Source organism: Saccopteryx leptura, chromosome 6, assembly GCF_036850995.1.
Source record: "Saccopteryx leptura isolate mSacLep1 chromosome 6, mSacLep1_pri_phased_curated, whole genome shotgun sequence".
Taxonomy (NCBI): Eukaryota; Metazoa; Chordata; class Mammalia; order Chiroptera; family Emballonuridae; genus Saccopteryx; species Saccopteryx leptura.
In genome coordinates this window covers 77513798-77527638 of record NC_089508.1, presented here as the reverse complement: position 1 = coordinate 77527638, position 13841 = coordinate 77513798, and the positions used below count along the sequence as shown (strand labels likewise).

The following is a 13841-nucleotide window of genomic DNA, read 5'->3' as shown; positions in this document are numbered from 1 at the left end:
AAATGTCAACCTGGTTTAGCAACAGGAAATGTGTGTTGTATGCATATGTGATTATTAGTTTCAACTATGTGATTTTTTTTTGTCAAAAGGAGCATTTTTATATGGTACAACTTAAATAAGTAATCAGTGTTAATAGCTGGTATGTCTAGGTTAAGGGCTATACAGAAGTTCATTGTGCTTTCTTCCCAAATTTTTGTGGGTTTGAAGAAATTTTAAACTGTATGTGTGTGTGTGCATGTGTGTGTACACAATTATCAAAAAGAAATCTGCCCTATTACTTGACTTATAGTATATATAATTTCAGTTATTTTTGCCTTTAAATCACAAAAGTCTGATTTGATCTTGAGAAAGATCTCACAAAGACCTTTTTCCTTTACTGTTTCTGACAGTATACATCATTTTCAATTTATGATTAGAGCCTCATTCTTTCCTCATCATTTCTCTTACTCTGCTATCTGTTAGTGTCCTATCCTCAGAGATTCATCTCATACATTTCCAACCCCAGACCTGGAATCAGCACTTCCCCACTGAAGGATTTTATGAAGGTCTGTTTCAGGCTTTAAAGAGATTACTCTGCCTATTAAGTGTTGAATAGATGCCATAAACAGAGGTGGGGATGAGGATGCTAGGGAGAGGTGGTCAGTTAGGAGGCAACTGAAGTTCAATCAGCATGGTAAGAGTGGAGGTGATAAAAGTGGTAGGATTTAGGTATCATTTGTATAGCCAACTGAACTTGCTGATGGATTAGATGAAAGTAAAGAAAGAATAAAGAATAATTCAGGCCCTGGCCAGTTGGCTCAGTGGTAGAGCCTCGGCCTGGTGTGCAGGAGTCCCAGGTTCGATTCCCGGCCAGGGCACACAGGAGAAGCGCCCATCTGCTTCTCCACCCCTCTCCCTCTCCTTCCTCTCTGTCTCTCTCTTCCCCTCCCACAGCCAAGGCTCCATTGGAGCAAAGCTGGCCTGGGCGCTGAGGATGGCTCCATGGTCTCTGCCTCAGGCACTAGAATGGCCCTGGTTGCAACAGAGCATCGCCCCCTGGTGGTCATGCCAGGTGGATCCCGGTCGGGCATATGCGGGAGTCTGATTGCCTCCTCATTTCCAACTTCAGAAAAATTTAAAAAAAAAAGAGTAATTCAAATTTCTGTCCAGAGCCACTAGGTAAATGGTGGTACCACTTATTAAGATGAAAAGCAATAAGTTTGAGAACTGGGATATTTAATATTTTATGGAATGTAGGGAGGAATAAGGAATACAGAAACAAAGTTGATACTCATCAGTATATAGACATTAACAGGTAGTAAGTATTTTTTTTTAAATTAAAATAGCTCTAACTTTACCATGGAAGAACTTGTTTGTTTGTTTTTTAATTAATTTATTTTTTACAGAGACAGAGAGTGAGTCAGAGAGAGGGATAGACAGGGACAGACAGGAACAAAGAGAGATGAGAAGCATCAATCTTTAGTTTTTCATTGCACGTTGCAACACCTTAGTTGTTCATTGATTGCTTTCTCATATGTGCCTTGACCACGGGCCTTCAGCAGACTGAGTAACCCCTTGCTGGAGCCAGCGACCTTGGGTCCAAGCTGGTGGGCTTTTGCTCAAACCAGATGAGCCTGCGCTCAAGCTGGCGACCTCGGGGTCTCGAACCTGGGTCCTCTCTGCATCCCAGTCCAACGCTCTATCCACTGCGCCACCGCCTGGTCAGGCAACAGGTAGTAAGTATTTAAAGGCATAGGACTCAATGCTATAATCTAAGGAAAGTAGATAGCAAAGAGGCCCCAGGACAAAGGCCTAGGGCAGTGGTCCCCAACCTTTTTTTGGGCCACAGACCAGTGTAATGTCAGAAAATATTTTCACAGACTGGCCTTTAGGGTGGGACGGATAAATATATCACGTGACCGAGACAAGTGTCAAGAGTGAATCTTAGATGGATGTAACAGAGGAAATCTGGTCATTTTTTAAAAATAAAACATCGTTCAGACTTAAATATAAATAAAACGGAAATAATGTAAGTTATTTATTCTTTCTCTGCGGACTGGTACCAAATGGCCCACGGACTGGTACCAGTTCATGGCCCAGGGGTTGGGGACCACTGGCCTAGGGCACTCTAGCATTTAGATGAGGAAAAAAACAGGACTCAGCAATGGAAGCCAAGGAGTGACCAATGAGGTAGGAAAACCAAGAGTGTGGTGTTCTAGATGCCAAAGAAACAGTCTCAATAAGAAAAGGGTCAAATGCTATCAATTTTAAGTTTTTTATTATTTCTGATTATTTAGTTGATTTGACTTTCTCTTTTTACCTAGGGCAGTAAGCTCCAATAGGCCAGTACATGTCAGATCTTGCTCATTATTGTATCTAATACAATGCCTTACATATGATTGTAATATTGTGATCTGTAAGAAATATGTTTGGTCATTTAGATGACCAAAATATATGCCTCATATATATTTGGTCTTTGTCCACAGTTCCTGGCTATGAACTCCCAAAACCCTTAAAATTTCCTGAGAGATAAGAGCAATGGGAGAATATTTTATTCTAATATTTGGTCTGGCCCTTAGTTCCTGAAATCACTTCAGAGCCATAAAGATGAAATGTGTCTTGTTAGTCATAACAAGCCACCACAACTAGGTTTATGACTTTTGGAAAGCACCTAAGGATGAGAGCTAGTCACCAGAAGAACCTACCATGTGATTAAAGGATTGGTCTCACCTCCATGCTTCCAGAGGAGGGAAGAAACAGCTGGAGGTTGAATCAGTCACAGTGGTCAACGATTTAATCATTTTGCCTAGGTAACATATAGCCTCTACAAAAACGCAAAACGACAGGGTTCTGAAAGCTTCTGGATTGGTGAATACATGGTGGTGCTGACAGAGTGAGTCCTTCAGAGAGGGCATGGAAGCTCTACACCCCCCTCCTCATACCTTGCCCTATGCATCTCTTCCATCTGGTGTTCCTGAGTTATATTCTTGTGATAAATAAACCAGTAATCTAGTGATAAAATTGGTTCCTGAGTCCTAGAACTGTTCTAGCAAATTAATTAAACCCAAGGAGGGGGCTATGGGAACCTCTGATATATAGCCAGTTGATCAGAAGGACAGGTAACAACAAGGACTTGCAATTGGCATCTTAAGTGAAGGACAGTCTTGTGGAGCCGAGTCCCTAATCTGTGGAATCTGCTGCTATCCATTACTGGGTAGATAGTGTCAGAATTGATCTGAATTGTAGGACACCAAGCTGGTATCAGAGAATTACTTGGTGGTGTGTGTGGGAAGGGAAACATGTTGGAATTGTGGGCACAGAACGCTTAAATAGTTACTCTAAAAACATTTAAGAATGTTTATTTGTAGTAATATTTACTGAAAGATTCACATAACCCTACCTTTCATTTAAATCCTGAAGAAAAAAATAATAAATTTAAAAAAGGAAACTAAAAAGATAAAAGGAATTAGAAAAGACAATAACAAAACCTGAGAATTTATATTTTGGTCATATTTTTGTTGTCCAGTTACATATGTTATAGCTTAGGTTTCCCCAAACTGTCAGAGGCAGAAAGAAAGCTTAGAAAACACAAAGGACAAACACAAAGGAAGACAGATTGAGATTCAACATACAGGAATTGAAGTGGCAGACCTTTGACCTCTCCTGATTCTGCAAATCGAGGTTCTCATAAGCTCTCACAGAGCGAGATGCATGTTTCCTGAAAGGTGGAGTTTCTACCCACAAGGCAACAACTGCTTTGCTTTGTGAGTACTTAAACAGCCACTGCTTAAATGCTCTGCTTGTGCTGAGTTGCAATGGGGATAATCCTAAACAGTTTTTATGCCGGATGTCCATTTATCATGGAATTATTTTCTTATAATTATCATAGTATTATATCTCTTAGAAAATATAGCATATGCCGCTGGGCCTCAAACAAGAATGTAGCATATGCCATCACGCCTCAGTTTGTCACTATGATGGTAATACTACAGACCGGCAGCAGGAGGCAGAAGGATGGAAGGCACAGAAGAAAAGAAGCAGAAAAAAAGCAAAAGGTACTGAGGCAATAAACATGGTCAGAATAAATACAGCTCTGCTGATACTTTAAAGAACAAAGCATTTCTAATGTAGCAATAAATTCAGGACCAGAGTGGCTTTAAATTCTAATCTTTGACATATAGAAACAGGACAAATCAAGAACTCTTTTGCTGGGGTGGGGGTGGGGGGAGCACTGAATTCATATATCACATTTGGCTAAAATAAATAATAAAAAAAACTCCAATTCAGTTACTCATTCAAAAGATTTGAGAATATAAATTAATCACCTTAAAAATCATATATATATGTATATATAAAATGTGTAACTCTCAACTATTAATTAAAAATATTTTAATTATTTCTTTTATTGATTTTACAGAGAGAGGAGGGGATGGAGGAGTGAGAAGTATCAACACATACTTGCTTCACTTTAGCAAGTGAACTTGACACGAAGGAACCACTGAGCTTAAGCCAACTCAAGCTGCTTAGCTGTTCAATGATTGCTGGTCATGTGCCTTGACCGGACAAGCCCAGGGTTTCAAACCAGCAACCTCAGCGTACCAGGTTGACACTTTATCTACTGTGCCACCACAGGTCAGGCAATCCTCATGCTTTTTACTTCAATATAATTGAGGAACAAAGCACTTTCCCATCAGAACAGGAGCACATTATGGTAGTAATTCCCTACTGAAAAGGGGGCAGAGCAAAATCTAAAAAAACTTTCAGGATGATTCTGACACTTCCCCTCTAGGAAGGCCTGCCCCATATCTCTCCACTAAAAATCACTGGAAATCTAGTATACATCTGGTTCCTTTACTTCTTCTTCTCTTTTTTTTAATTTACTGATTTTAGCAAGAGAGGAACAGAGAGAAAGGGAGGGGGAGGGAGAAAGAGAGAGATACATCGATCTGTTCCTGTATGACCCTGAGACTCAAACTGGTGTGCTTCGGACGATGCTCTAAACAAGTGAGCTATCTGGCCGGGGCTGATGTCTTTACTTCTTTCATTTAATAATATAGTCTTAGAAATACAAATTCATCTAAAGAACCCAGATATCCCAAATTAGGGTAAAGGTTTCAATCAAGGGATGCAGCCATATGCCAGCGAGGGTTTAAAGTCACCTGATAAATGTGGCACATCTTCCTGAAGAATTTCCCTCAGAAGACATTTAATATATCTTTATTACAATAAATACAAAATTAGAAAGTGAATTCATATAAACCTTTAAGATATCAGGAGAATGCAAGGAAACTCTGAATTATGGCTGACACTTTAAGACTGTTCCCGGAGCTCTTAAGAAACATGCATAGGAGAGATTGGTGACGTAGTGAGAAACTCTAGAGGTGGAAGATCATAAGGAAGGTGAATTTTCCTTGAATGAAAGTAAGAGAAGGGAGGAGGCTGGGGAAGAATATTTCAGGATAGAGGGAAAAAAAGAGGAGGGAAGACCTGAGGAAGGTCTAGTCTAGACAGGCAACAATGCAATATTACGTTTTATTTAGCTACTGTTTTGGATTATTTGTGTCAATTTCCCTTCTATTTGTGTTTATGAATAAGAGACAGTCTGTTTTGTTAATGCCAATTCTAATGGGATACACAATTAAATGATTTTTCTAAAGCAAATTATTCAAGACACACACACACACACACACAAAGTACATAAAAATCAGGTACTACAGGTTTGAGTGATGAAATTTAAAATAATTTAATTTTTTTGTTTCTGTACTTTCTAAAGTTTTATAATAACTATTACTTTTAATAATGAGAAAAAAATCTACCCGACAAAAATACATTACCTAAAATAACTGTGCTTGACTAGGTGGTGGTACAGTAGACAGTGTCAACATGTGATGCTGAGGACTCAGGTTCCAAAACCCCCAGATTGCCAGCTTGAGCACAGGCTCATCCGGCTTGAGCACCTTCTCATCAGCGTGAGCACTAGCTCAACAGTTTGAGCACAAGGTCACAGGCTTGAGACAAGGTCACTGGCTTAAGAAAAGCAAGGGGTCACTGACTCAGCCGGAGTGCCCCCACACACCAGTCAAGGCACATATGAGAAGCAATCAATGAACAACTAAAGTACTGAAACTAGGAGTTCATGCTTCTCATTTCTCCCTTCCCATCTGTCTGTCTCTCTCACTAAAAATAAAGTAAAATAAAATAAAATAAAATAAAATAAAATAATTGCATACATAAGCATGTGTACTCCACAGAAATGCCTCGTGGTAGCTTCCAACACCTGAAATAACCTTATTCTTAATAGTAATCAGTCATCTGATACAGACATAATGCCTTAGGGAACCACCCCTCTGCTTTCTAATCCTTAGCACAAAAGCAATCCATAACTTTATGATATTTACCTCAATATGAAATCCCAGTCTTCCCTTTCGAAGAGAATGCAGACTAAGTCCAGTCTTTGCAAAAACCAAGAATTATTTGTAATGTGATACTGAGGACTCACTGAGAATCCTGATACCTGAATTCTCAGTTACTAAGTGGTAAATTAATGGATCAATAAAGCACTTAACCAGCAGAGTACAATGGCATGTTGGCATGTGTGATTCAAAGATGGATTATTTACTGCAAAAGAAACTGACTCAACTTTAGTCGATTCAATAGAGGGAAAGTAATGCACATGTTCTAGATTTCTCTCCTCTACCAGGGGCATTGGTAGAAGAGGGAAAAATGCATTGCACTCACCCTTTGGAGAATAGACTTAGAAATTGAGATCAAATAAAGAGAATGAGTTCAAGAAGCCTAGAGTTTTAGCTGTTTTCATACTTTATATCAAGATACAGAGGAGAACTCAGGAGTGCACCTAATTGATGACCCCAACGGACCTGAGGCAGTGTAAGGCAGCATTGTTGCTCAGCCACCAGTGCTGTCTGATACCAATGTCTTCTCTTTATGGTGCTGCCAGCCCACCAGGTAAACTGGCATTATACTAAGAAGCTGCTTATTACCTCCTAACAAGGTCAATTGAAAAGGTAAGCAACATGTTCTTTTTGCCTTGACAGGACAAAGCAGCATAAAGAAAACAGAAAGTTCTATTGATATAGAAGTAATGTTGGATAGTATAGAAGAATGAAGAAAAGTGAGATGTTATAAGCAAATGCAGTCTCACTGAGGTATATGTAATACCACTTATGTTTACATGATGCTTTACAATTTACAAAACATTCCCATAGTTATCTCATGAAAAATTTAAAAACAACAATGTGGGGTAGGTATTTAAATCATTTCACAGATAAGAAAACAGTCTTTAAAAGGTCATACAAATGGTGTGTGGCAAAGCACCAAATGAAACAGGCCTTTTAAGTGCAGTGTTATTTCCACTATAGAAGACTTAGAGCTAGTCAGCAGGCAAGGCAACAACAGCATAAAATTGGAATTATCCTTGAAAGCCTGTTAAAGTGTGCATAAAGCACAGAACAGTAGTTGCACTAGGTTCAACCTAGCTAGTCTTTCCTCCAGTACTGGAATAGACTTCTCTTTCTCCAAATGAATGTGAATGAAGGAAGCTGGCTGCATTCAGGGATTATACTGTACCCTTCAAATTACTATTCTTTAGAATCATGCTCAATGCAGCCTGATACTAGATGACTGGACTGCTGTCAATGAGAGAAAGACCAATGTAATAGAATCACCATCATCCTCACCATAGGGCATGGCTAACTGAGCCAAAAGGCAGGCAAAAATACAGACACATTAAAAATTTTCTATCTTCTGCATATACAGCTGAATTCAAGTGAGTAGGTAAACAGGAACGTTCTGTGACTCTACTTGTTCTGCAGTTATATCAAATATTCATTCATTGATTCAGATATACACTGAATAAATACTTACTTTCCTGGGTGCTAGAAATATAAAGGTAAAAAAAGTCTTGTCTTCAGAGAGTTTGCATTCAACAGAAACAATAATCAGATTAAGCAGATTTAATCCATTTTGACAAACTTTTACTAAATGCCTATCACTGTGCTAATTTCTTGAGGAAACTGAGATAAATGTAAAAGGCCCTGGCTCAGGGCTTTCAATTTCACAAAACAAGCAGTTTATGAAATGTAGGCATTCCAGGCAAGGCATATCAGAAGAAAGGCTGGTAGTCCCATTTGAGTACACTGAGGGTCCAATATAGCTGAATCACATAAGTGCAGTGGGAATGAAAGGAGAAAATTAAAGGGGGTAGGGCAAGAATTTATCCACCTCTCTCCATCTTTACTGCTTATATCCAAGTCAAGACTATCACTGTTCCTGCCCACAAAGGAAGACTCTATCTTCCAGTTGCCCTTGCCGTTAGAATCAGGCCAAAGTGAATGGGTTCGGGCCATAGGGGTGTATGCCAAAGCAGTTTGGTCATAAAACCCTTAAGCAGGCCCTGGGCAGTTTGCTCAGTGGTACAGCGTCAGCCCGGCGTGTGGATGTCCAAGGTTCGATTCCTGGTCAGGGCACACAGGAGAAGTGACCATCTGCTCCTCTACCCTTCCTCCTCTCCCTTTTCTCTCTCTCTTTCTTCCCCTCTGTCTCCATTGGAGCAAGTTGGCCCCGGGGGGCTGAGGATGGCTCCATGGCCTTGCTTCAAGTGCTAAAACCTCAGTTGCTGAGCAACAGAGCAACACCCCAGATGGGCAGAGCATCGCAGGGTAGGGGGCTTGCTCAGTGGATCCTGGTCCAGGTGCATGCAGGAATCTGTCTCTCTGCTTCCCTACTTCTCACTTAAAAAAAAAAAATTTTTTTTTAAACCCTAAGCAATCATCCACACTCACTCTTCCCATTCCTGATGACTGTAAAGGACATTGTATATATTATAGAAAGCAGTGTCAAAATGTGGATGGAGCCTGGATGTTTAAAGTACCACTTGAGAGTTGCCCAGGAGACCTGCCCAGTAACTACACTCCTTTGTGACCAAAAAATAAAACTTCTGTAATGTTAAGACGTTGATTTTTTTTTTTTACATTTCTTTCTTTCTTGGGTATAACTCAGCCTTTCTCAGTATTTCCCTAAATACTCCCTAATTGTCCTCTGCCTCATTTGAATGCACATAACTGCAAAATAATCTTCTTAAAACACAAACTGTATCACAATGCTTCTGTTTGTTAGACCTTCCAAGGCTTCCTGCTGCACAGAATCAAGTCTAAATTCCTTAAGAAAGACCACAAGGCCCTGTATCATCTAGTCTCTGCCTTTCCAATGTCATCTAAAACCATTCTCTTCCCTCACCTTCTATGTTCTGGCCACCTATCTTCTTTTTATTCCTTTCTTGAATCAGAGCCTATGCATATTGTTCTTCCTTTTGCTTATAACATTCTTTCTCTTATTTCTGCTCTTCTCATGCAATACAGTCTCACTTTTTTGGGCTTGGCTTAAATGGCAGCTTTAGAAAGAGACCTTCTCTGACCTTCTATTTTATGAGAACTTCCTCCTTTTTATATATTTAGTCGCTACTCAAACTCTTATTTGTTTGTTTCAGAAGCAGCCCATACATGCTCTCTCAATGTATCAGAGTCAAGGGATCCTAAAATAACTTTAAATCTCCCAAAGCCAGAGGGGTTGGCTTTGGATTTCCTATCATAGCCTCTGATTTTAGCAATGCTGTGGCAGTGTATGAACTGGTTGATATACACATTTTAGTTTCAGACTCACCAACAGTGTGTATACTATGGGTTTTATTAATCTTTCCAACTTGCTAAACAATGCTTAACATAATCTGAAACCCCAATATACATTTTGTATCCTTATGTTAGAATAATTAACGCAATAATTTCAGATAATTCTTCATGTACTTTTTTAGTTCTTTCACTAAATTTTTCTTACCTAGTTATGTTAGTATTACTTTACAGTGGCTGTTGTTTGTGGTCACCTCTCCAAGGAAGGCAGATGGCAAACTGGAAAAAGTTTGGGATCTTTTTTTTTTTTTTTTTTACACAGAGACAGAGAGAGAGTCAGAGAGAGGGATAGATAGGGACAGACAGACAGGAACGGAGAGATGAGAAGCATCAATCATTATTTTTTTGTTGCGCATTGCAACACATTAGTTGTTCATTGATTGCTTTCTCATATGTGCCTTGACCGCGGGCCTTCAGCAAACCGAGTAACCCCTTGCTGGAGCCAGCAACCTTGGATCCAAGCTGGTGAGCTTTTGCTCAAACCAGATGAGCCCACACTCAAGCTGGCAACCTTGAGGTCTCGAACCTGGGTCCTCCGCATCGTAATCCAATGCTCTATCCACTGCGCCACCGCCTGGTCAGGCCTGGGATCTTTTTGAAGGGGTCAGAAATGGGTTCAGATTACCACTTTTAGCACCACTAGCTTTCCCAGGCTATTAAGACTTCATAAGATGGGATAATAGTACTGCCCAGGTACAGAGGGGTCTTCAGGTTATGACAGTCTCAACATATAATGTTTCAAGTTTATGACCCTCACACCCATAAAAACTTTAAAAAATTGAGACGTGAGTGTTTTGGCTTATGCCCTTAGCATTGTACTTACGGACTACATGGGTAAACTAATTTGGCTGTGCACAGCGGAACCCTACGCAGTAACATGGCATATGAGTGAGGAAGCGTCCCCAGTACGCTTACCTACACCATTTTGAACTGTTAAAGGCATAAGTGTTCTGTTTGTGTTAGGCTAGGGTGTTCTGACTTACACCAAAATTTGGGATATGCACTGTCGTAGGAATGAAACTGTTTTGGGACCCCAGGAACCATGTATTACTGTGACATTGCTGTGTGTATGACAATAATGTGTAAAGACACCAGGGCCCTTCTTTATCCAATCTGATGCTGCTATATTAGTTTTCCATTAATAGTGACACCAACAGGTAGAGTCCTGTGGTGGAAGTCAAGGTTGATAAAGATTTTCCTAGGCACCTTTGAGAGTCGTTTTCCTTTCTAAAACACCTTGAAGGGATTTATTTAAATTATAAGGTAGCCACACTTTTAAAATCACTATCTACATTTCTGAAAATGTGGGCCCATCACTTTTTAAAAATTTTTTAGCCTGACCTGTGGTGGTGCAGTGGATAAAGCGTCAACCTGGAAGCGCTGAGGTTGCCGGTTCAAAACCCTGGGCTTGCCTGGTCAAGGCACATATGGGAGTTGATGCTTCCTGCTCCTCCCCCCTTCTTTCTCTCTCTCTCTCTCTCTCTCTCTCTCTCTCTCTCTCTCTCTCTCCCCTCTCTATAATGAATAAATAAAAAAATCTTTAAAAAAATTTTTTTAATTTGAAATACAGTTGACCCTTCACCAACTCAGAGGTTAGGGATACTGACTACTCACATAGTGAGTTGTTGCTTTGCATACTGACTAGCTGTAAATCCATACACATGGATTTAAATCTATGTGTAATTTAAGTCAGTCCTCCATGTATGCGATTCCTAACCATTTATAAGTGGACCTGCACAGTTCAAGTTAATGTTGTTCAAGGGTCAACTATAACTAAAGATTCACAGGAAAGTGCAAAAGTACTATGCAGAAAAGTCCCCTTCACCCAGTTTGCCCCAATGGTAATAGCATCCTAAATAACTAGAGTACAATATCAAAACCAGAAAAATGATACTGGTACAATCCACAGAGCTTATCAAATTTTACCAGTTTTAAACGCACTCGTGTGTGTGTGTGTGTGTGTGTGTGTGTGTGTGTGTGTGTGTGTAGAGATCTATGTAATTCTGTCACCTGAGGAAGATTCATGGCCCAGCACTTTATCTTTTTTAGTTACTATGCTTTTTCAGAATCTAGTAATAAAAACAATAATTATAATAAGGTATCTGTTTTAATCTTGGCTATAATTCTGATATCTTCACCTTCAGTTTAATGGAAAGTATTTATTGTACATAGCATATAATGGCACAGGGAGTGGCAAAAGTAGGTTTACAGCTGTTGAGTATGTGAAACAATTTACTGTATTCTTGTATTATCTATTAATTACTGTATTATTTTCCATATGAACAACTATAAACCTACTTTTGCTCTACCCTGTATTTAGATTGATAAACATGGATGTAAATTCCAAATACATCATAACATTTTCCAAAAGCAAGTGTCAGCCTTTATTCTAATTGAGACATACATAATAGATTCCGGGTAGAGAGCAAACAGCTTTTCTCTCTAGGTCCACACCTGTTGTCAGAGTGAGTAGCAGGGCTACTGGATGAGGTATTGGCCATGTGAAACTTGTTAAGATAATTTTCTCTAACAAGACAGTCCAGGATTAGACTCTATAACTTTCATATATCATTAGGGTGGTTAACTCTTTTGCGGATTAGCACAAAATATCTGGTGGACCAGTGATTTGAGAAACACTGAGTTAGACAGTCTATAGTTTATAACACAAACAGCCATTATAGGAAAGAAGACAGCTCACCTTGTCTTCTCTAAGGTCTCTAAGGACCCAAGGTTGTATATTGCCCTTCTGCTTTATATCATTTATATCTTATACAAAAGCTGCAATTTCATATAAAATAGTTATATGCAAATAACTTCACTGTACTGTGAGTAGTCTTAGTCTTTTGACTAGACAACACTGACAACACTTTAGAATACAAAACTCCTATTAACAGGCAATAAAGTCTACGTGTTGTCCTTTGTAGACAAAAATGATACACTAGTATATTATTATAAATCTATGTCTGGTTTCATTTCTGTTTTCAGTGATAGTGATTATTTTGCATTAAGCTCTGACCAGGTTTTCCCTGAGACCAATAGAATCCTTTGAAATAGCTGGTGGGTTAGAAATGCAATTTGTGGTAGACCTAGAAAACCTTATAAGGCCGCATTAACTGATGCTCTAAGGAAATGATTCATTGACCACAGACAAAACGGAGCCAACAATCTACACTGACTGACTGTTGTTCCATAGCATATTAATATATGATATGCAGCCCTCAAGCCCTCGACAGATACATTACCTAGTTAGACAGTTCCTTCTGGTCAACATTAGCTATAAGATTTACATAATTTGAACTATCAGCAGTTCTACACCAGATGAATCACAGCAGGAACAGCACAATCTATTACATGATGAACAAACCTAAAACTCTAATAAAGTAGGTTCATCCAGAATGAAGGAAATACACACACACACACACACAGATACTGTCACCATCAGGTAATTTAACCACATTCCTCAAAATGTATTAAAATAGTATTATTCTAGAGACCACCCATAGTCATTTACAACATCCTCAAAACTATAATAAGTGATAACAGAATAATCAGTCCACAGAATTCACAAAGATGGTTACCTGGTAGTCTGGTTTTGTAAAATAATCCAAAGAGGAGATGTGATCCAGAAAGATGCTGAACTCTGAAGGGAGATGTTTCAACATAAGCCTGTGGTCATACCTTTCCTTAATCGAGCCTACTTGCTCCTAAGAAGAGAAATAGAACCAAAGTCAATTTTTCTTGGCAGCTACATATTACAGGCCTTTCAGTAATAGTCTCAAGGGTATGCAAGGAGAATGAGATCATAGATAATTAATGATAAAGCAAGAAATAAATTCATACTAATAGCTTAATGCATACTGCTTTAAAGTGGGTAAGGGAGAGGGCCTGTAGGTAACACAGAGTCCTGCATCAGTGAATCGATAGCTCTCCCAAAGAAAAAGTTGATCTTAAATCTGGTCTATGTTTCATTATCAACGCAGGTGTTTATTACAGTTTTCAAATCAAATAATATGTGACAATTAAATTTAAGAGTTTTATCCTGGCCGGTTGGCTCAGTGGTAGAGCATTGGCCTGGTGTGTGAATGTCCCAGGGTTGATTCCCAGTCAGGGCACACAGGAGAAGTGACCATCTGCTTCTCTACCCCTCCCCCCACTCTTCCT

The 13841-nt window shown here is 39.3% G+C and overlaps 1 protein-coding gene across 3 annotated transcripts in view; it reads right to left on the bottom strand.

The window, feature by feature from the left end:
• The window catches only part of TTBK2 (tau tubulin kinase 2), a 215205-nt gene that overhangs the window by 41405 nt on the left and 159959 nt on the right, over positions 1-13841 (bottom strand). For all 3 annotated transcript variants that reach the window (XM_066343762.1, XM_066343763.1, XM_066343764.1), the window contains exon 9: positions 13259-13384. In XM_066343762.1, coding sequence (XP_066199859.1) covers positions 13259-13384 — 126 coding nt within the window. The remainder of the gene's footprint in view (positions 1-13258; positions 13385-13841) is intronic.